At 40.1% G+C, this 22,926-nt stretch overlaps 1 protein-coding gene across 1 annotated transcript in view; it reads left to right on the forward strand.

Annotated features, from left to right (window-relative positions):
• The window catches only part of GLRA3 (glycine receptor alpha 3), a 137,913-nt gene that overhangs the window by 75,301 nt on the left and 39,686 nt on the right, over positions 1 to 22,926 (forward strand). Inside the window, exon 4 of the mRNA XM_089777912.1 lies at positions 16,800 to 17,023. Within this exon, the coding sequence (XP_089634038.1) occupies positions 16,800 to 17,023 (224 nt within the window). The remainder of the gene's footprint in view (positions 1 to 16,799; positions 17,024 to 22,926) is intronic.

Consider the following 22,926-nt stretch of genomic DNA (forward strand, 5'->3'; position numbering starts at 1 on the left):
TCTGAGGAGGATAAATGCGTGTGTCCGGCTCCGATGTCCCATATACGGACTAGCCAATCTATGATTCCTTCCTCAGGTCTCTTAGTGAATTCTGCCTGTATTTCCCGTAATTCTGCGGGCTTGTAGGATCGTGTGGTCCTTTCTGTTCGGCTCCCTTTCTTCCTCTGACTGTCTGATCTACACCCATCAGAGTTTCTCTCCATCTCACTGCCTGAGCTTCCTCCATCCTCTTCACCTGATATTTTAAAGGTGACAACTGGTCTCATCTGAACTGGGGCTGCTTTCCTTTCGTTAGGCGAATAGGAAACTGATTCTCCGTCAGAGGAATCCCAGATGTCTCCGTCCCAATCATCTGGATCTAACCACAGAGCAGTTTCTACTTTGGCTCTGTTAATGCTTCGTGGCTTGGCTTCCAATTTCTCTCTACGTGCAATCCCTTCCTTTTCTAACATTGGGAGGAGCTGCCCCTGTAGGTGCTCCATGTCCCTACTTAGTGTCCGCACCCGGGTATCTAAGTTCTGACATTGTTTCCGCAGTTCCTCCTTCTCATTTCTAACCTTTATCAGCTCAGTTTCTAAGTCCCAGTAGCTAGCACAGGCTGCCTGCCAGGCACCCTTTAACAGCCAGATGCAAGCACCTTTCCCTTTTCCCTTTTTGATCTTACAAGCAGCTCGCCAGCTATGAAACTGTTCCCAGATCTCCTGGGATTTCCCCCAATCTTTCTCTAACATATCTTTATCCCATTTAGGGTTACCCCATCCCTCTCGGGCAAACCCTTTCTCTATACCACTAAAATCCATGTCTATCATGACAGGCTTCATGTTGCTGTATGTGAACCAGTAGCACAATCCTGCCGACTACGCCAATTCTGTCAGCCGACGGTCAGGGCAGTGAGTGGTGTGTGTGTGTGTGTACTATACACCCAAGACTTCAACTGCTGAGACCGGGGTCCCTTGCAGTGGGCAACCTGGAAGAGGCTGGAGGGTGCCCCAATAAGTGTACAGGAAGAGCTTATTACGCTTCATATTTCAGCTGCTAGAATTTCATAATTCCTTCGCAGCGGACAGCCTCGGGGAGACTGAGAAGCGCCCCAACTGAATTTTGCCAGCTGGGTGTGACACAAATCCAAACGCCCAGGCTCTCCCTATATCTGTCCCTTTATGACCGGCTGAAGTTCTTTTAAATTGTGCTTGGTTCTATTACAGCAACTGAAGGAGTCAGGTTAAAGCTTAAACAGTTACAGGTTTATTTGAGGAAGCTTATAAATCATGTGGTTGCAATGGCTATTGTTCTATTTCTTAACTGCTGGCAGATAGATAGATAGATAGATAGATAGATAGATAGATAGATAGATAGATAGATAGATAGATAGATAGATAGATAGATAGATAGATATTAAAAAAATGGTTACAAGGAAAATAAAGATAGGAAATAGAAAATAATGGTACCAAATGACAGCTTAATCTTTAAAGAGCTCTATTCTATGCATGCACTAAAACAAAAGGACACATACAGGTACAATTTTTACCCCTTTCTGCGTCACTCGGTCCCAGCGTGTCAGGCCAGGATCGGTCCCTCAATTCCTCGGAAAGACGAAAATACGAGGTGGGCGTCCCCATGGACCTCGGGAGGTCAAACACCTAACCCGACCAGCAGGTAAATGGTAGTTTGACACTCAAAGTGAGTGTGTGCTGGGCCCATCTTATATACCCATTGGGTCACGTATTTTCTCTTTCTTATCTGTAATGCCAATTGATGCTGGTCCGTCTGCTGTGAGACCAGTTCTTACAAGGAAGTTGTGAACTTAATTTACACTTGTAAGAGAGAATTGAGATGATTAAATTTTGAAGTACTGGACATTGTTTTCTCAGTGGGAAATTCCTCTTCCGGGGACTGTGTGTTCGAATCAACATAGGTGCCAGCTGACACTTCTTGCAGCCTCGAGCTTAGCTTATTTCCTTAATAGTTACTCAGAGTCAGAAACTTGCATATCCTGGTCAAAGCAGATCAAAGCTTAATGGCTATGCTGATCTTCTTATTGTTCCTTCTCTGCTCTGTATACAGATGACATCTCAGAGGGCAAGCAAGATTGTTTGAGATGGGGGGGGGGAGGCTGCCTGGCTGCACCCCCCAAACCTGAGCACGGTCCACCCTGATCTCCACCCTTGACCAGGAAGGCGCCCGCCTTTCCGGTCCCTGGCAGGCTCTTGGAGCTGGCAGACTACTCTGGGGCATAATGGAGGACTGGCTCATGTTTTGGGGTCACTGTGTCAGGGCAGTGACTGCTGGCTCTGGGCTGGCAGGCTTGGAGCTGACACAGGCACTGTGGCCAGAGTCTGCCCCTTTAAGGGCTCCTGGGCTGGGGGGGAAGAAGAGTTTTCCTGGTTTGGCCCAGAGTGGCCACCAGGGGAAACTGGGAAGCCTGGAGGCCCCCTGTTTCAGAATAAGTGTCCACACAGCGCTTATTCCGAATTAGCTAATTCGAGTTAGGCATTATTTCTCATAGAATGAGGTTTAACTAACTCGAATTAAGTGCCCTGCTATTTCGAATTTAATTCGAAGTAGCGATTTGCTTGTGTAGACGCTATGGAAGTTAATTCGGAATAACGGCTGTTATTCCAAATTAACTTTAATGTGTAGACATACCCTGAGCTATCCTGAAATTAAAAATACAATGAAGTCAAGGAACTTTAGTTTTACCTCAAAGTAAACTGCTTTATGTCCCCCCTCTCACATCTAGGGTCAGCCTGGTGAGTTTACTTGTGTTTTTTACCTCAGGACAGCTTGTACCAGTTAACTATCCTGAGGTAAAGCATGCACTATTTTTAGAAATGAAGACAAACCCACAACAAGCTGTTTGGCATGACTCATCTTGTGATAGCTATTCGTCCTTTCAGCGACCTGCCCCCTCTCTTTACACTAACTTTGGATATGCAGGGTTAGGTAGTTTTGTTGTCAGAACCTGAGAATAAAATATTTATTGCAAGAAAGCCAATTCTTACAGTAACTAACATCCACAGTACATGTGAGTAAATACAGAAAATTTCAGCATGATCCTATGAAAGACAAAGAAAACAGTCTAAGAGTAATCTGCCTATATGTAATTTATTACCAGCTTGACATTTTTATATTATGATTGAATAAAGATCCAATTAGCAGCAGCCTGGACTCTTGTTATGCTTGTATCACAACAGTCAGAGGTCAGATAATGAAGCACATTAGAACTTTTTAATTGGAATCTAAGGAGGACCCTGCATCTCAGGTCTAAGATTGTCTGATTAGGTAGCTAATGCAAAATGTAGTTATCTGATGTGACAGAAAGTGGTAGGTAGCAACTCAGAGATAAATGCCGTGAGAACTAAATGCCAAAGGTAATTAATGTATCAATGGCCTGATTCAGCTGTTAACATACTCTGCACCACCCTCCTGCCAACTCAATAGGTTTAATATGAATGGTCATTGCACTATTTTTCCAACAGTAAATAGTCATGTTTTGTGCCGAGCTAGACTGACTCATGGTGCCAGGACAATGTTGGTATGTCAGGGCCCAACTTCTATTGATTATATAAAGCTAAAGAATAGAAACAACACATAGAAGAGAAGCTGCAAGAGAGACCCATGTCAGGGCATAGCAGTTAAAATGTTCTCAGGCCCCTCATAGCCCTTGTTTGAAGTTACTGCATAAAACTATGATTTTCCCCTTTATAAGGTCTCACTTTGTAAGTCTTACAGCTTTTATCCCTTCCCTTGCTTTGATTCAGGAATCCCACAGTACCCTTGTGGGATTCTGGGCTACTGGACTCACACTGTTTTCTCCACATCAGGTCAAGGATTCCACAGCCCTTATTCTAGGTTCTACATCAGTACTTCAGGCCAACTGTAGCACTCAGCTTCAATTGTGTCCTTTCTCCTGGGATTGGCAAAGGTCAGCAGTCATAAAAGAAATCCTCTTTCTCTTCCCTCCCCCTACCCCTTCCCCCCAGCTGCTTAATTTCACTGAAGGCTTCTCTTTTATTTCCAGGTCAGTTACTCTTTTACACAAGCATTTTGGAAAAGTAGTTACCAAACTCAAGAACTCTCAGGAGTCGAGATCAGCTACTCTGTCCTTATCACACAGCTGGGGTTCTCCATAAAATTGCAGCCTGCTTGCAGAAAGACCACTAGTGCAGAAAACAACTCACTACAATTCGTACAGGCAGGCCAACAATACATTAGATGATTAGGTAGATGTGTATGTGGGAGAAATGCACATAAACTGTGAAATCTTGTCTGTTACGACAATGGTCACGAACCAGTAGCTGCGTTATCTGTGACGGTGCTTCTCTAAATGCCTTTTTTGTCTGTTACAGTCCGTGGATCCTAATAACTTTTGGCTTTTGAAGCTGCAAGCTTAGAGAAAGTAATGAAATGTTGTACATCCATATGCCAGAACTAGTTTCTTTTTTCAATTTGTGCATACACCTTATTCTGTGGCTGTTATAGCTCTTGATGCATATAATACTGCAACCAATACATTCCATGCAACATTACTGCTTTTGAAGGAATCTGGGGAAAGTTTTATGTCTTTCAGGGGGTCAAAAAATTGCAGCACTAGAGTCAGAATTTACTTTAAATCATTGAACTTGCTTTGAGGTTCAGGTATCCATGCCCATTCAGTGCCCTTGTGCAGGAGATGTCTGGTGAATTATGAAATCTGTATAGCTGGGTATGAAATTGCTGATGCAATTCAACATGCCTAGAGCCTTTGAAATCCCTTTTTATCTTCATATCTGAACATTCAGTACTGCCTGAATGCTTGCTTCATTGAGCAAAATTCTCTGAGGTCAGTCTCCCTTCCATGTTATTTCTGTTGTTTGAAATTGACACTGGCTTTATTCAGTTTGAGGTTATTAGCTCTTGCAATCTACAGTATGATCCTTGGTCATTCCTAATGTTCAGTGACTGCACTTCCCCAAATTTTGATGTTATTGGTGTATACTGTTGCTCCCACTAGTCCTTCTAATATCTGGCTCGTTGTACAGTGAAATATTTCTGGAGCCAAACCAATTCTGAAAGGCAATCTTAGGAAGCAGGATCTTCTGAATGGCATTTTGAAAGTGCAGATTTTAGAGCTATTTCAGGCGAGTTCTCTTTCAGTGGGCAAGTGAAGGTGTCTTTTTTTATGGTTTTGGTCAGCGTCTTACGATCCATACACAGCTGTGTCCTGCTGCTTTTTTCACTGTTGCTACTAGGAGTAAACCCCACCTGTTGATTCTTCTATTTCCTTCATGATAACATTTGCTGTCATGTTTCTAGCTCCTTTCTTAAGAGTTTTTGAACATCTGCATCTTCTCTGGACCATATCTTGCATATGGGAGGAACCATTTTCTGTGAATGCAGGTTTGCATGATACTTTTAAGCCATTAATACTTTTATATCAGGTTCATTGTCTCCATGTCTTTCTAAGGAACACATTGACTTAATGAGAAATAAGCTCCTCACACATGTAGAATCATGGGCAGCCAATGACCAGGCTGCCTGGGGAGCCTAGCCCCCGGGTTTCTCCCCTTGGCTATGTCTACACTCGCAGCTTCTTGTGCAAGTATGGCTGTTCTTGCACAAGAATCCACAGAGCGTCCACACTGCCCGCCTGCTCTTGCGCAAGAAGATTTACAGTTCAGCATGGTAAGAGAGGGCTTCTTGTGCAAGAGCTATACTCTTTTTTAACAGATGTAAGCCCTCTTGCGCAGGAGCTCTTGTGCAAGAGGGCAGTGTAGACACTTGGCAGGGTTTCTTGCACAAGAAATCCCTATGGCTAAAATGGCCATGAGAGCTTTCTTGCCCAAGAGAACATCCACACTGCTATGGGTGCTCTTGCGCAAAAGCACAGCTCGCACATGGCAGTGTGGATGTTTTCTTGCGCGAGACTCCTTGCACAAGAACCCTTGCACAAGATCTTCTTGCGCAAGAAGCTGCCAGTGTAGACATAGCCCTTGTGTCCTCCTCATCCCTGCAGGATCCCAAAACATGCCCACCAGAGCCCACAACCTCAGCACTATTTGGCTGGGGGCAAGATGCCAGCCCTGGTGTGCTGCAATTTCAGCACCCACACACAGATCCTCGGCAGTGCAGCCACTGCACCTTCAATTCTTGGATAGGCAACGCGTCCAACCCTGCCTGCAAGAAGTACGCTGGCCTGGGGGAGTGTCTACAACAGACCATTTGGAGATGCTCAGCAACCCACTGCCTACAGTACCCACCACCCATATTACACTGGCAATATTGTATTAACCAATAAATGAGCCAGACAGATTCCTGTTATGCGTCTGTCAGTGTCCCACTGAGAAACACCTTAGCACGAGCTGGCAACTAGTCTGCCAACATCACAGCATCTACTAAAGAAGAGATTTTCAGCTTATATGAATATGGTAACATGTTGTATTGGCATTCATAGAGGAGCACTTGCTCTTTTTATTAAAGAGGAACTGCTGCTAGGCAGTAAGAATCCCCACTTTTTCTTGTCCCCCATGATCAGGGTACAGGGTGGCAGACCACAGAGAACTCCCCTGCTCTTTTGAGGGGTGTGAATTGGGGGAATCCCAGCTCTTGGGGAGAGTCCCTGATGAGCAATCCCTGTCCTAACCTCCTTTCCATCCCAAGAAGACAATAGCCTCTGGAGAAAGAAAGCAGGTTTGGACAAGGATGGCTCATCACAATGGACAGTCACCCAGGAGGCAGGAAATCCTTTTCAAACTCCTGCTAAGCAGGCAGCTGGGGGATTTGAACCCAATCTTCTACAACCCAGGCAAGTAGCCTAACCATTGTACTAGAGATGAGGGCAATGGGTGGTGGGCGAGAGTGCTACTTGAGGAGGCAAGCTCCCCAGCCTGTAGCCCCCACCCACACTCCAGCCATAGTCCACCAAGGAACCTCACCTTCCCCTCCCTTTTCTCTCTACTCACCCATTCCAACTAAATCACTGAACGCAAATGTAGCAAATGACATTTGGAAAAAAATACTCTTCTAAAATGTCTTTGTAAAGAAAATGGAGCATATTTTCCACTGCAGGCCAGATTGTGACGACTGGATATGCAGTAGATAGTTAACTAAAAGCACTAAATTTGGGAATAAAATATGTCAGTCACAGGTTTTTTGATATACCTAAAGTTTCTCAGAGATTTATTTGCAAAATCTTTGAGTTGTCCTGCAGAATACAACAGTAAGTATTATGGCATACATACAAACATACAGCCCTGCTCTGTTTTATATTTTCTTCATCAGAGACGAAGATGTTAGTGAAGGGTTTTCTTAAAGCTAGTTAATCAAATAGTCAGAAGCAGTGTTCCCTGTAAGATGAGTGCTTTGGTAGCACCTAAGAGAAATTCAGGTGCCACCCAGCTGATCGGCAGAGCACTCACAGCTGTCCACAGCTGGCAGGAATGTGTTTCTATTGGAGGTGCACATCCGCACATGCCTTGAGACATTTTTTTTTTCTGCACATGGATGGAAAATATTAGCTGGAACATTGGTCATAGGTAAAAGGGAAACTGGAAGAAAAGGGATGTTGTCCCTTTACGGGCTCTCTTCAGCAAGAGGGTGAAAGGCACTAGATAAAAAAGATAGTAAGATTTTGGAAACAAGTTTTTATACTAAGATTATTAAAATTAAATGTGTATTTTAGAGAAGGGTGGTCTATTGAAGAATTTATTAAAGATATGTCTGAAGATCCCAGCATTTAAGGCTAAAGCTGAATGCTGAGACTGTGCATCTAAGTATCTCTGCAAGGAATGTGATTTTATAATCTTCAGCAATAAACTAATGAAATATTTAAAACAAATTTTAAACTAAGGTCCTGTAGTCATAGCGATGCACAACTGTTTTTGTCAGTAAACTCAGGGTTGGCATATGACTGTTAAATGGTTTCATTACCACTTAATGGCTCTTTCACAGGTTCAATGTTATGCTAATAGGTCTTGCAAGCTGGAAGGCTTTTCACTTTTAAGTTAACAGCTTCACTTTGGGAGAAGAGTCATCAGTCTGCAAGCAGTAGCCTGCTGTGGGAGACTTCAGAAATGGTCAAAATATAGATTAGAAATGGGGACAAATTGAGCACTAAGATTCAGGGAAGGCATTGCCTCCCTTGCTTCTTATTCCCATTGCCCATGCGTAGGAGCGAGACTTCTTGCTTGTCTTGATGTACCACCATAAACTCTGTTTATCATTTTCCCTTTGCATTTAAGTGTCAGTGTACACTCTCCCAACACTGCAACTGTTCCTCTAATATCTTCCAGGCACTTTTGACTCTTCTGCTTTTATGTGCTTCTTACATCTATTTCGGTCTCTGTAGTTAAGTTTACTTTGTCTCCCCAGCCTCCAGATTTTATGTCATACATATGCCATTTGTGCACCTTTTAGTTAGCTTGTTTTGAATATTAAGCCTCCTCTATTCTTGTGCTTAAGAACAGCTCTTCCTCTTCACTTATGGAATCCCTTTTTGCACTTATTACATGTAGTTCCCTGCTTTCTCTGCATGAAGTAACAATGGTTTGGTTTATTATAGTGTCTACATATTTGCCCACTATAGGATTTCCTATATCTATGCTGATTGCTACATCATTGGGATTGTTTCCATCTTTCCATGGTCCTGTCTTTGACCAATTTAATTTTTCTGAACTTTTTCTTTGCTGATTTAGCTACAGTACTCACAGTCAATGAGCTCTGTCCATTTCTCTCATTGGTTTATTTGTGTTTGTTTGCTTTGTTGCTTGGCATATAGATAGTGCACTTTCTTGTGTTGGAGCCATCTTCCTTGGTAACCTTTCATGTACTTATTTTTACATGCCAGGCCAATCTGGTCTTCAATGAAAGAGTCTTTAAATATTTCATAGTCACAAGACTGATTTTTAATTTGAAATTGGTGACAAACTCCTCTATTATTTCCCCTTAGTTCTGTATTTTCATTCTGAACATCTCTCTAAGTAACCTTTTTCCTTAAGGATACAAAGAAATTCATCCATTATTTCTGCAAAGTTTCTTACCCCACTCCAGGAGCATGGAATGCATTGTATATTTCTAGGGCTTCAGTGGCTACTACCCATAAGAGCAGTTTATTTGCCTTTGTAACTTTCATAGACAATTCAAATTTCTGTTTGAAAAGTTTAACATTCCCCCACCATTCTAAGGACAGTTAGGGGAGTTACTTGCAGATGCACAGGCTCTGTAGCTGCCAATGCAATGTTAACTTTCTCAAGGCGGCTTCCAGCACTATATCCCTTCTATTGCTGGTACCATGTAGTATCATACTGATAAGCAGAGATAAATCAGGATAAATGCTTTATAGTGGTTGTTTGTTATAAACAAAAATGAGGTAACAAGGTTTCTGTTGCTCTTTGTAGCTGCAGCAAGCAGCTGCCCTATCCTGGGCTGTTTTGTTCCATTCTACCTTGGCAGTAAATGTGACTCAGGAAACCAAAGCTAGAGTGTACAGAAAATGTGGCATCTCTACACACCTTGGAGGACTTACTCTATTGCTCCAAGATCCCTCAATAATTTTCCCCTACAGTCTTCCCTGAAGCCCAGCCCTTTGCACCAGAATCTGTAGAGGAAGCTGCTCCACTAAAGGGAGGATAGGAGCCAGGTCTGCACAGATTGCTCCTGTAAATGTTTTGCACCTGGGCTCCTACTTCATTTAACTCCTTTGCTACAGTGTAATGGGTATGGGCTGATGAAGCCACTGCTGCCAACCGCAGTAGCTGAGAGGGAAAATGCAGCTCAGCTGTGAAGCACTTGCTATGAGACTCCGCTCTGCATTCAGATACGCTTTCAGAAGCAGCACAGTGCAGCCTCTCATGATACATGGAAGAACTACAGGTAGCTGAGGCACTAGTCTTGGAACCAATTTCTGATAATTTCCTCACTGCTTAATTCTGCATTGTGTATAAGTAAAGTAAATATGTGGACCATGATCAAATCTGAACCACCAGATGGTTTTGAACAGACTGCACATTTTTATTTACTTATTATTGAGGGGTGAAAATGTTTCTGTGGAGTCTGGACCTTGACTATACTTGGGCCAAGAAATTTGGGGCATGCCAAAAAATAATTGACTACCCTTGGTGCAGTGGGTAAGGTAAGGTCTTTTTGCACCCTCTTCCCTGCTCAAATAGCAATAAAATGTCAATCAAAATGGTGCCCAAAGAGTGTGATAAAAGGAAAGAAAAAATAGTGGGAGGGGGAGAATGAAGCTGGAAGAGTATGTCCCTTGACTATTGGTATATTGCAGTAGTAAAGTGCCAAATTCTGCTCTCACACTGGGATAAATCATAATTCACTCTTTCCTTCACTGAACTTTCTCTGGGTTTACACTGATATAACTGAGAGCAGCATTCAGCCTTAGTGTCATTAAATGAAAGTATAGATGCTATCTTGAGTCTAAAACAGAGAACTTTCTCTGAATATAAATGATTTCACTTCAGTTCCTGAGCCTGAACTTGAACCTTTTCAATTTTTGTTCCCATACTACCATTCCTCCTCCTACAACATATAATTCTGCTTTGAGTTTTTGGATTCAAAACCATGTGAGCAGACAGTTTCACACGGTGTTTATAGGAAACCATCAATCAGTCCAGTGTCATTTGAACTACAGGATCCTTTCATTTAAATCATTTTGCATTTGTAATGCTGCCTGAATCCAGGCCTGGAGTATGATTTTTATGTAATATTAATAATTTTTGTTTAAAATGTTTCAGTAAATATTTCATAATTGGTGAACATGCTGGGTAAAGTTCATTAATATGAATAGCAAGTAGGCATACAAAGGGGGAAAAAAATCTGTCCTGCTAAGTTTTTTGTTAATATTCTAGGACTTGTTCAAAAGCAATGTTACAAATCTTAATATTAGATCTACAGAAATCCATCTGCTTTCATGAAATTTTAGGTGACTTCAGCAGCAGCAATAAACCCTTTGGTGTTTTTGTGAGTGAGGTCCTTAGATGGATTTAAGGTAACAGTTGTCATAGTTACTAACAGCAAAGTTACCATTACTCTTGGGAAGTATATTTCCCACTGTGCTATTAACTTTGGTATTCACGGCAACGTTTGCAATTCCATTAGCTTCTTATGCAGAAATGCTGCAGTAGACTAGTACAAAAAAAAGCAAATAGACATTTGTTTCATTTTGAATCAGACAAGTATGAATTCCTGCTTAGATTTTGGATGGAGATATTACCTGGATTGTTAATGGTACATGCATCTAAAGCTGGTAGAATATTTGGAAAGATCAGTCTGCATGCACATAGATCTGATCATTTGGTGCAAGTGAAGATAGTATCCATTAAGAATGTGTGCAGTTGATCTGCAAATGAAATTATGCAAATCTGTCTTTAGACACTTATCACTGCAGAGCTGGCAGGATCCCAAATAAAAGAGTTTAATTTCACAAAGAAATATCCACACTGCCACAATGCTTATATGAGTGAACAAAAAAATTGTAAATACATGAACAAAGTGACAAGCACAGTGATGTATCAGTATGTATAATAAAAATTAAATGACACCTTAGAAATGTTGTATATTCATAGTATTACCAAGTCTATTACTATCTCTTTATAATAATGTCATATGCTAAAAATCTTGACTTTAATATATGGTATTACTACAGATAAGAATTAATTAACCATATAGGAGCCATATTGAACTGCTTAGGTGTTTTAAGCAAGTCTTATTTTTGAAGGTGTAACATTAACGCTTAAAAAAGACGGTACCAGAGGACTTTGCTAATGACCTACTGGACCTCTAATTTGAAGGTCACCAGCATGATTCCAGCCCAATCCAGTAGTGCTTAAACATAATTCCCATTTAAAGGATGTTTGCTGTCTCTACCTCACACATTCACTAATTGGTAGAGTCAATAGAAAAGATAAGAACTAAGGATCATGGAGACTGAAGGATGCTCCTTACTGCTAAGGGAAGTCCCTCATTGGTCAGGGTTGAGGCATGCTAGCAGGGAAACCTGCCCTGATAATATCCTGTAGATAAATAGAGCATTTAATTATCTGAAGCTGGTAAGATACTGCTTTTTTCTATCAGGAAATCTCGAGTTTACAAACTTGTTATAAAAAAACTGGAAAAAATACCCAAAAGACTTAATTTTGACCACACATTAACTTTATGTATTCCTATTGTTTTCAACAGGCTTGCACAGGGTTTCACTCAGGTACAAGTTTGCCAATTAAAAGAGGACAGTGTTAGATTTTTCTATGGTTTAACATTTCACTTGTTGCTTGCTGCAAGAGTGGGAGGAGTCAAATTACTTCACAGCTAGCCTGATGATTGTGTAGGCTAGGAAAGCAACTACTTTCTTGACAGAAACAATGTGTAGGTGAAAAGGGGTGAGAGAGTATAAGTTTGTTAATAATATGAGCTAATCTGAACTGTGGGAGAGACAGAAGTTTGGATTTATTGTATTTTCTCATAAGTCACCTACTAAAGTGGTAAAATATCCCACCCTATAGACAACAAGAGAGGAAGTCTGAACACCCACAGTGGTAGTATGCAATGACAGTAGCAGGCAGGGGAGTGTCAGAAGGGCTGTCCCCTTCCCATTGGCTGTAATTGGGAGAATGGGTTTCCTAGTTGACATTTAGAGCTCTTTCTTTGCCAATTTAAACTACTCCAGTATTTTAAAAGTCTTTTTTTGGCCAGCTACCCCACCCTTCCTTTAATATCATGTTTAGGTGGTGTTATTGACCATTCTGTGGATCTGATCAATAGCCTATTTAAGAATCAGGAAGGAATATTTCCCATTGCATGAAATCAGCAGGGAGTCTATTTGTTTTCTTTCTTCCAGCCCTCATGGAGGCATAGTTGGGTGACAATGTTAAAATGTTAAAACAAAAATTAAAGTAAAACTTAATTGATTGCAATTTGAAGCCAGTGTTCAACATGGATACAGATGAAGGCTCACAGATGGCTCTTTCCCAATCCTTTTATTGATTGTATGGTAAGAATCCTGACCATCACATTAGACTCAGTTAAATGCCTAATGTATGAGATTAGAGAGTGGGGAACAAAGTGCCCTCAAAAGTGTTAAATAAAGTTGTAACCTGACACTTAAAACCCAGCCTATTTGTCTGTCATTCATGCATTTAAGTACTGTGATCAAAATAGGCTTTACACTGAAAAAAATGAACAAAATTTGAATTGCAGGAGAAATTCTAGAGAGGAACGTAATATCAGACTGAAAAATTTGTTATTGACAGTGGTAAAAAGCATGGCCAATAATTAATTATCTTGAATCCTTTGAAAGGCAAAGGATGCAAATAAAAATGCCTTTGAAAAACTGTTATTTCAGTAATTTAGAGTTGGATTAGTATAGCCAATTAACCAAAAGAAAATACTGCACCTCATGTGCTTGTGCTTTGTCAAAGGGTTGTAAAGAGCTAGACATTATATTTGATCAACTAATGAATTCTTTATCAACTTTCAGAATGGGTGGCTCTTAGGTTGCCCGCCACTGATCTAGGAGTTCCTGAAATAATTACTAATGATTCTGAGATTTCTTGAGCTAGTTCAGGGGTGGACAATAAGCCAGACATCATTCATCAGGGTTAGCCCCTGGCAAGCCACTGATGCTTTATTAACCTGCACCTCTGCAGGTAAAACTTCTTGAAATTCCCGTTGACCATGGATTACCATTCCTGGATGATGGTAGGAAATGGTGTCTCAGTCTGCACCGTTTCCCGCAGCACCTATTGGCCAGGAATGGTGATCTGCAGCAAATAGGAATGTTAAGTAGCCATACCTGTGGAGGCGCAAGTAAATAAAATGCCAGCAGCCCACCAGACATTAACTCTATTGAACCACGTCTAGCCCATGGGCTGATTATTGCCCATCACTGAGCTAGTTCCTTAAGTACCCCAAGACAAAATGTCGTCAGGCCTTAACTTAAATATATCTAACTTATCTTAACCTGTTCTTTTCCTATTTTCACTTGTGTATCTTCCCCCATGTTTCTTAATACAACTGTGTCACCGCTTACCGTTTTAGTAAACACTGACGCAAAGCAGGAATTAAACACTTCAAACTTCTTGAGGTCGTCAATTTTAGCTCTCCTTTCCTGCAAAGTAAAAGACGCACACTTTCCTTCATCATTCAATAGTTTTAATAGAAATCCTCCATTTGGTGGTGTATTTCAACACACAGCTTTTGTCTAGAAATGTGATCAGAATATATAAGTGAGTCTTGACAGAATGGGCCAGTGCATACTTATCTCTGTGGTCGCTTCTGATGATCAAGGAAGAAATAATTGGTGATCAAGGCCTAGAACCTCAAATCTACTTATGTGCTTAGCTCCCACTTATTTAAGAATAGGTCATCTAAATATCTTTGAGGATTTGGCCCAAGTTTTTATTAGCCTATGGGTCAGAATTAGCCACTATTGTTCACGTTGCATAGCACCTCACTCAGCAAGTTTTCCCAATTATAAAAACAGAACTACTCATGTAGGCAGATGAGTCAGGTTTGGAGAGTTAGGCCCTTTGGCATCTTTCACCTTTCATTTTATTATAAATTCTAGACTTAGCACCATCACCAGATACCATAAAACCTCAAAAACTGTGGTTAAAACCTGTTCTCAAAAAATTAAGGGTCAAATCCTTGGAAGTGCTTAGGACCTGCTGTGGGATTTATCCCTCCAATAGAGTTTCCACAGAGAGAATGATTCGAGAGTGCCCAAATATGCAGTCTATTAAGATAGGTACATAGAAACATAACATTGAATTATATTCTAATAAATCTATGTTTTACTGAACATTCCCAAAAACTGCTTTAACTATAATTATTTAACCGAATTAATCTAGGAATTTGTACAGATGTTCAGATGCTATAAAATTAATCTCTCCAAATCTGAAACTATATCAAAATATCTTCATGATATTATCAAATGTAAGTCTACAACTTTCTTTGTCATTTAAATGAGCTAATAAAAATGAAGTTCCTGGGGATTTTTCTTACTCCCTTGATTAAGTCCCTTTTGAAGGTTAACTTCCCTTTCTTCCTTAGTAAATGCATAAAAGGTGCTATATTAAAATGACATATGACTCAACATATAACTGCTATTCAAATGAGGTGGTTACTAATGCTTTATTGCTTAACTGAGACCATTTTTGTACAGCCGCTTTCCGAGTTACGAACAAGTTACAGCCCAACACCTGGTCCGTAACTCCAACTGTTCATAACTCAGACCCATTGGGTTACATGCGACCGCGCTGTTCGTAAGCGTGGGTCGCATTCATAACTCGGGGACCACCTTCATTACCACTCCATGGGAGCTTTGGTCGTAAGTGTGAACGGTCGTAACTCGGCCATTCGCAACTCGGGGAGCGACTGTACTTTACTCTAACTACTCAGCTGGAAACTGTTTAATCCCAGAAAGAAACTAAAAACATTGCAGTTTTATAAAGAATGACAGCCCCCAACTTTAAACTGTGTTTTCTGTTATATTAGTCACTGCTTCCCTTTATATCAATGTCACAGAAAGAGATGGAGTGGAATTCAAGTCAAGCATTAAATCTTCTTATGACTTTAACCTTCAGAAATGTGTGACATGTAATGGTTAGAGCAGTAGCCTGACAGTGCTATATTTTCCATATCTGCAATATACATTGCCTGTATGTACCTGGCAGCATTGCCTTTGACTTCATTTTTAAAATCCTTGCAATAATATATTAGAGAAGAAAATTAAGATAGTCCTGTTACAACCAATGGAGGATTTAGGCATAGGCAGTATGATCCATGTCTATGACCTCAGCTTTCAAAATCACATGAGGTCATATTCTTAGATTTCATTTGCAAAGAAGTATTTCTGACCTTTGTGTTTGTGAAGAAGAGCCCGATTATTCCTCCTGCAGCAACTTCTGCCAGGGAGCGCATACAGCTCAGAATAACTGGAAAGATTTGAACACCTCCATTAATCCCACCAGTTGCCTGCCAGTAACACAATATGGTCATTATATAGTGAGGGTAATTCTTCCCATTGTCGTTCTACAATGCTGCCTCCTCCTTGTCTGCCAGTGGTAAGTAATTATATTATGACCCCCATTATCACATTATCATATTAATTCTCTTAACAACCCTGTAAGACAGGGAAGTGCTACCAGCCCCATTTCACAAATGGGGAACTGAGGCACGAAGATTAAGCAACTTAATTTGGAAGCATGCAGCAGAGCAAGGATCTGAACCATGGACTGCAAAAGCCAAGAGCAGCTCCCTAATCTCTGACCTATCATTCATTACATGGATGGATGCTCAGTCTATGTGGGTGGATGCTCAGTCTTGTTTCTCTGGGACCCAGATGGTGTGAAGATAGGAAGCTATGGTTCAGGGAGATGGGGGATGTTGTGCTTCCAAAAAATAAGAGGCAGAGCCCTTTCAAAAACAGCAAACAGCTCTTATGTGCTGTAGACTAAGCAGGGGTGCAACTGGAGGAGTTTGAGGTGAGGTCTATTTACAACATTACATTGCCTTAACACCAGCCTGGTTAAAATTGCTTTCAGCTGTACTGCAAGGTCTCTCTGCTACTGCCTATTGTGTTACTACTAATCATTACAAATAAGGTTTATGTTTATACAGGAGGTTAGGCTAGATAATCATAATGATCCCTTCTGGCCTTGGAATCTATGAAGCAAGGTACCACGCTGGTATTTATGGACATATTCAATTGTGATCTATTGATGGTTAGGGGATTACATAGCTAAGTGATAAAATACTGAGTAAAGCCCCTGTCTTTGATAAAGATTTTGTCTGCTTTGTTTTTCACTTAGGATTACCGAGTGAATATTTTTCTCCGTCAGAACTGGAATGATCCACGCCTTGCATATAGCGAATATCCAGATGACTCTTTGGATTTAGATCCATCCATGCTGGATTCTATTTGGAAACCTGATTTGTTCTTTGCCAATGAAAAGGGTGCCAACTTTCATGAAGTAACAACAGACAACAAGTTGTTACGAATTTTCAAAAATGGAAATGTTCTTTATTCTATCAGGTGAGTCTCCTTCAAAGGAATCTTTTTTGAGTACTTTTAACAGGCAAAGACACTTGAAACCAAAAATCTCCAAGTGCTATTTATGCAATTAAATTGTGCAGTGAAGAAAATGTGAGTTTTGAGTGCTGAACTAGTATTATAATAGCACCTACAGGCATCAAAAGAGAACAGAGCCCCACTTTCCTTACACATAGTAAGAGATCATCTCTCACTGAAGAGCTTATGATCAAAATAGACAAGACAAGACATAAAGAAAATAAAGTATCATCCCCATGTTACAGGTGACAAACTGAACCACAGAGATATGAAGTGGGCAAACAGGAAGTTTTTGGCAGGTCGGGGACAGAACAGATATCCTCAGCATTAGTATTTGGGCAGGGTTATAAATGGGTTCAGGTTCTAGCCTTCATTCTAAATATTTCCCATGATCACAAATGTTCAGGAAACCAGAGCTGATATTTTCTTCATAGTCCTATTCCCCCTCCAAACATATCCTCCCACAATACATTCCAACAGCTAGCCCTGCCTTGCATCCCACACATCTCCCCTTCCAGTTCCCTTCACCCCCATCCTCAGAAGAACCAGTCACAGGAGTCTTTCCAGTTTCCTGCTGGGATTCGGTGCTCTCTCTTTGGGGCATACAGGAACTCTAGGGGATAGCTCCTCTTTGCAACCTACCAGCTAGTGGTGAAAACACCAGATTTAATGTATATGTCCAGTGTTACCTCTATATCACTTAATTGTTGTAGCTGTTCTTAAATGTGGAAAGTAGGGACTTTTTAATGCATCCGTATACATACACAGTACTCAAAGAGCTGCTCACATATCGGGGCTGGGAGGCATGATGGTGACAGAAGTATTTGCTTTTTTACATTTTGTAAAACTTTTGAGTTATACTACCTAGCATGTAACAAAACAAATATTGACAAAATCAAATTACTCTGATGATTACTGCATTGCTTCTCTTCCTCTCTTTCCCATTTCTGCTCTGGCATTACGACAGCAGCCAATTTCTCATAAACACCTAAGTACAGAACCTCAAAAGGTAATTAGGCACCTAACATTGATTTCAGTCCTTAACATTAGAGGTTATTGCCTTGTACCATTTGAAAGTTAGGCTTCAAGCTTTCATAAGGTATATGTAACTGGTTTTAGCTCTAACACTACTCATTACTTGTAGAAACTGAGATGGGGGAGATACTAGTAATCAAAAAGGTGTGATTTCAGTGTCCCATGTGCTATTCCACAAATTAGGACTAGAAGTCAATAAAAAAGCATTGCAGGAATGGGTCTGATTTTCCTTTTCATTACATTCTAGTCTTCATCAGTCACCTCTTTACATAGTTACCAATGTCCTAAAAAATTCAATCTACTTGAGAGATTTGTTTCTTAAACAGAGCTCTTACCATTACCATGTTAAACACCAATTCAATATTACAGCGAGAGCCAAAATTCGGATCAACTGTACTTTAATTCATTTTTCAACATTCCCTTCTGTTTTATGACAGTACATTTCAGAGCAAAATGTGCTAATTTTCATTTGATGTTTCACTTTGCATGCTTTTTGGGTATTGCATTCTACTCTGATTGCTTTGGCTCTGATAAAGAGAGGAGACTGCATATAAAGTGACATTAAAAGACTGGACAATTGCTGCACTGATGAACTACTGGGTGAAGAGTGCTCAGGAAGTCTCCTTCCTTCCAACACTACAAAGCAGCAGTTTGCCTTTACTGGGAGGTGGGAGCCCTGGTGAATTTTTCCAGCAGTTGTTCTATGTCTCCGGTGATCTATATAGGGCAGTCTGTGAAAATAGGGCTCCCATGTGATTCTGTTGCATTCATTCAGCCATTGACAGCTGACTGTAAGGGAGTACAAAGAACTCCCAATTTAGAGCATACGTAATGATTCTCTGATTCATCCTTCCATGCACTGGCAATATGGTTCTTGGAGACTATTCAGACACTATCATTCTTGGTCATCCTACTTTCCTCTCCTGTCTGCATACAACACAGATTGGCAAGGACAAGAGTTGGATTTAAGGTCCAAATACAAGTCCATTGAAATCTCTGGAAGTTTTGCTAATGACATCTACAGGATTTGGTCTGTCCCCTCTGGATCAGGTTGAATGGGATAGTCTGAGTGCATATTGAAAAGAATGTGACACATTAATGTACTAAAGGTAAAATCTCAATATTCATTGTGATAAGAGCAGACTCCAATTATTTCATCCCGTCCTTATGCTGCCAAGATAATTCCAGTGATTACTCAACCATAGTTTAATTGCCAAAATATTGCATCATGAATAACGGATCCGATTCATGACAAAGACTCAAAATTGTATTCTGAAAGTGCAGTTGAGTATTCATCTGAATCGGAATTAATTTTGCATTTGATGATTCTAATTCAGATGGTAATTCTGAAATAGTAAATACACTTTAAAAAACAACAAAAGGTCCTGTAGCACCTTCAAAACTAAAAAAAAAAAAAAATAGAGATAATATCACTAGCTGAAAAAGTAGTCATTCAAAAGAGAATGCTGAAAACCCTTTAAGTTCTGAGTTTTCCTTTCCTCAACCAAACATAATTGCAAGTGACTAATATATGCAGACCAGAAGTGAATGATGAATGCAGTCACATGCATATGTTGATGACCATGAAAGAGACACATTTCAATTTAAACTTTATTTTAAATTAGAATTTACATTTAGACTAGTACTTCAACACAGTGAAGACTAGGAATGAGATCAGTCAACCCCCATAATGGGGACCTGTAAGGACAGTTGTGTTTTCCCCTTCCTTGGGGGTTCCCTGTCTACAGAGGATCCCCAAGTGTTGTAAAGCAGGCATAGCTGGTGCTATGCATACAGAGCATCAGCAGTGGGAAGAGGCATGCACAGAAAATTTGGTGCACTAATGATCATGGGGCAATGGAAAAATCCCTAATAGCCTCCTACTCTAACTTGCTTTTGAGGCCAAAATGGATTAACTCCAGGGTTCTGGGGAAAGGGCACAAATGCTGGAAAGCCTTCTGCCAGCTGACCTGTTGAATTAGACAGCAAGATGTATATCTCAATGGTATCACTACCATTGTTGTCAGATAATGCTGCCAGTATCCACCTGCCATAAAGCTTGTAGAATTCATACCTATATTTGCCCTCCAACAGACATTTCCATGGGAGATCATTTTGTGACCATATACTTGCTATATTTGTTTACCTTTTATGATTTGTATCAGTCACTGCTGATCTTTATTTTGGCATCTTTCTCTGATCAGTCACAATGATTCTTTATTCAACCACAGATGTGGTTGTAAAACAGGATAGTCACTGAGGAAGTTAATTTGCATCACTTTCTCTCTGCAAGGTTTTTTTCTAGGTACTGCTAGGGTACAGAGCCTAAATAAATAATGTAAGGCTAAAAGTGAAAGTGTATAATTAAAAACAAAAGTGATTTGTGATGGATAATAAAACCTTTTTAGCTTGCCATTTCTGCAGAAAATTGTATGCAGGTCTTTTAATAGTCCAAACATTCAAGTCACATCACAGGGACTTTTGTGTGGAAAAGTAATCCAGGAACCAGGCCCATTGTCTATTTTTCCAGGTTTGATCCATACTTTAAATATAGCTATGGCAGACAGTAAAAAAATCCACAACCCTCATCACCATTGCTATGCTAAACTACCTCCCAGGGTAGATGTAATTAGGTCAGTGGGAAAATGTGTCCATCCATCTAACTAACATTGATCAGGGTTAAAGTAGAGTTCCTTCAGCTATGAAAACCCTTATGTTGCTATAATCTTTGTCTGTATTCCAAGCTTAGCTATATTGCTATAGAACCCCCAGTATTGACATTGACTCATGCTGGTGTAATTATCATGCATCTGATATAAGAGAGTTTATTAATATACTTTGTTTAAGGGTCAAGAAGAAATCCTATTAGAAATCCTCTTAATAGACACTGTTGCATTTTCTGTTAGCTGAATGTTCCTACAGACTGAATGAAACCAAACTTTGATCCAAATGAAGTTTTAAAAATGTTGATTACATTTAGTACTAATTCAAGGGTCTATAATAATAAACTTTAATTTAGCAATTACATCTAATGAGCAGAATACCACAGAGCTCTCTTACAATCAACATAATAAAACAGCTCTATTATTGTCCACTTAATAAAAAAGCACCATTATTTCTGTATTTACATATTATAAGCAACTGCCACTTGATTACTTATACTATCACTACTCAGACGATCAACCAGAATACTTTATACTCACATTTAGACCATTGAATTTAAAATTTCTACATTAGCGTCTTTTTATATCAATTTCTAGCAGATAAATAAATTAGTCTTGCATCATAAAAAGCTGTGGAATAGTATCCCAAAGGAAAATGCTAACAATTAGATTGGATAAAGTAAGATTTATAGTATTATGGGAGAACGGGGGAGGGAGGGAGAAATCCTGCATTAGCAAGAAAGGCCTACATTTGCAAATAAGCCTTTGCATTTTCTTCTTTAGGCCCCCAAACCAGCAGAGCATTTAAGCATATATTTAACTTAAAGCATGTGCTTAAATTCTATTGAACTGAAGTCATTGGAATTTAACCACAGGAAGTCAAGCCTGATTCCCATGTACACTATGAATTACATGACATGGCCTTTTTAATACTGCCAGAGTGGTGTAAAGGAGATATACTGCAAATAAGAAGCAGGCTCACTGACTTCCATGGAACTTAAATACATACTTAAGCCCTTTGCTGAACTGGGCTTCATATGATATAGCTGAATTGTACCTTATACCATTGCCCCATGCAGAAGGTAGTTTGGAACAGCATCAAATTACTGGGAATAGCAGGTCTAGTTTGCCTCCAGAGTTCCCTAACTCACCATGCTCATAAAATGCTGCACTTGCTCTCTTCTATGTTTGACTAACTCTATTACCCAATGTGAGGTTGAGGAGTGGAATGAAACTCAACCTTTTTGAGCCCCTTTTGGGATGACTTGTGTCTCAAGAGATGCTATTAGGAGACAGACTCTCTGCATATTCTTACCTGACTCCTGCACAGAAGGTGCATACAGAAGAAAGAGTCCTCATAGGCTGCCAAGTTTCACATGCTGTAAATAAATTATTAACTTTCACAGTAAGCCAAAAATCAAGCTAATGCTATTTCAAAACAAGCCAATCCCTATAAGAACCCCCAACACTCTATGCAACTATAGTCTCCTAGTTTGTAGTTTGGGTTCTGATGAGCCCGCTGTGTACACCCTGAACTCTTTCCCCCCTCGTCTCTGCTTGTTGGGAACCAAAGAAGAAGTAGAAGTAGTCAATTTTTTATCCACACTATATCATTTTTATCAGTAAGCTGTTAAAGAAATTAGTTATATCTGCACACACACAAAAACTGAATGGCCAGTAAAATATCTCCATGATATGAATTCACAATAGGAACTATGAAAGAAAGCCTATTTTCTTTCTCTGGGCATATCTGGCAAGTATCACACTAAAGATCAATTATGGTCATATTATAATATTTTAAAATAAGTTTAGTGCCTATAGAAGTACAACATGGTATACTAGAAATATTATAGCTAGCACAAAATGCAAGTGGCTTGTGCCATTTAAAAATCACAGGGTTTTTTTTAATTGTGATACCTGAAATAATACCTTTAACATGTTCATGTTTGGAATTCAACTGTATTGCCCTTTAGGATACAAATGGTTATATTTGGCTATGTCTACACTGTAGAGCTTTTCCGGGATACCAGAGGTATCCGTCGCATCCAAGGAATTTCAGAAAAGCAGATGCCTTTTTTTGGCATTGCTGTAAACCTCGATCTACGAGGACGAAGGGATGTTCCAAAAGAGGCTTGTTTTCTGACATTTCACTCCATGTAGATGGTCCAG

Source organism: Pelodiscus sinensis, chromosome 4, assembly GCF_052426305.1.
Source record: "Pelodiscus sinensis isolate ZL-2025 chromosome 4, ASM5242630v1, whole genome shotgun sequence".
Taxonomy (NCBI): domain Eukaryota; kingdom Metazoa; phylum Chordata; order Testudines; family Trionychidae; genus Pelodiscus; species Pelodiscus sinensis.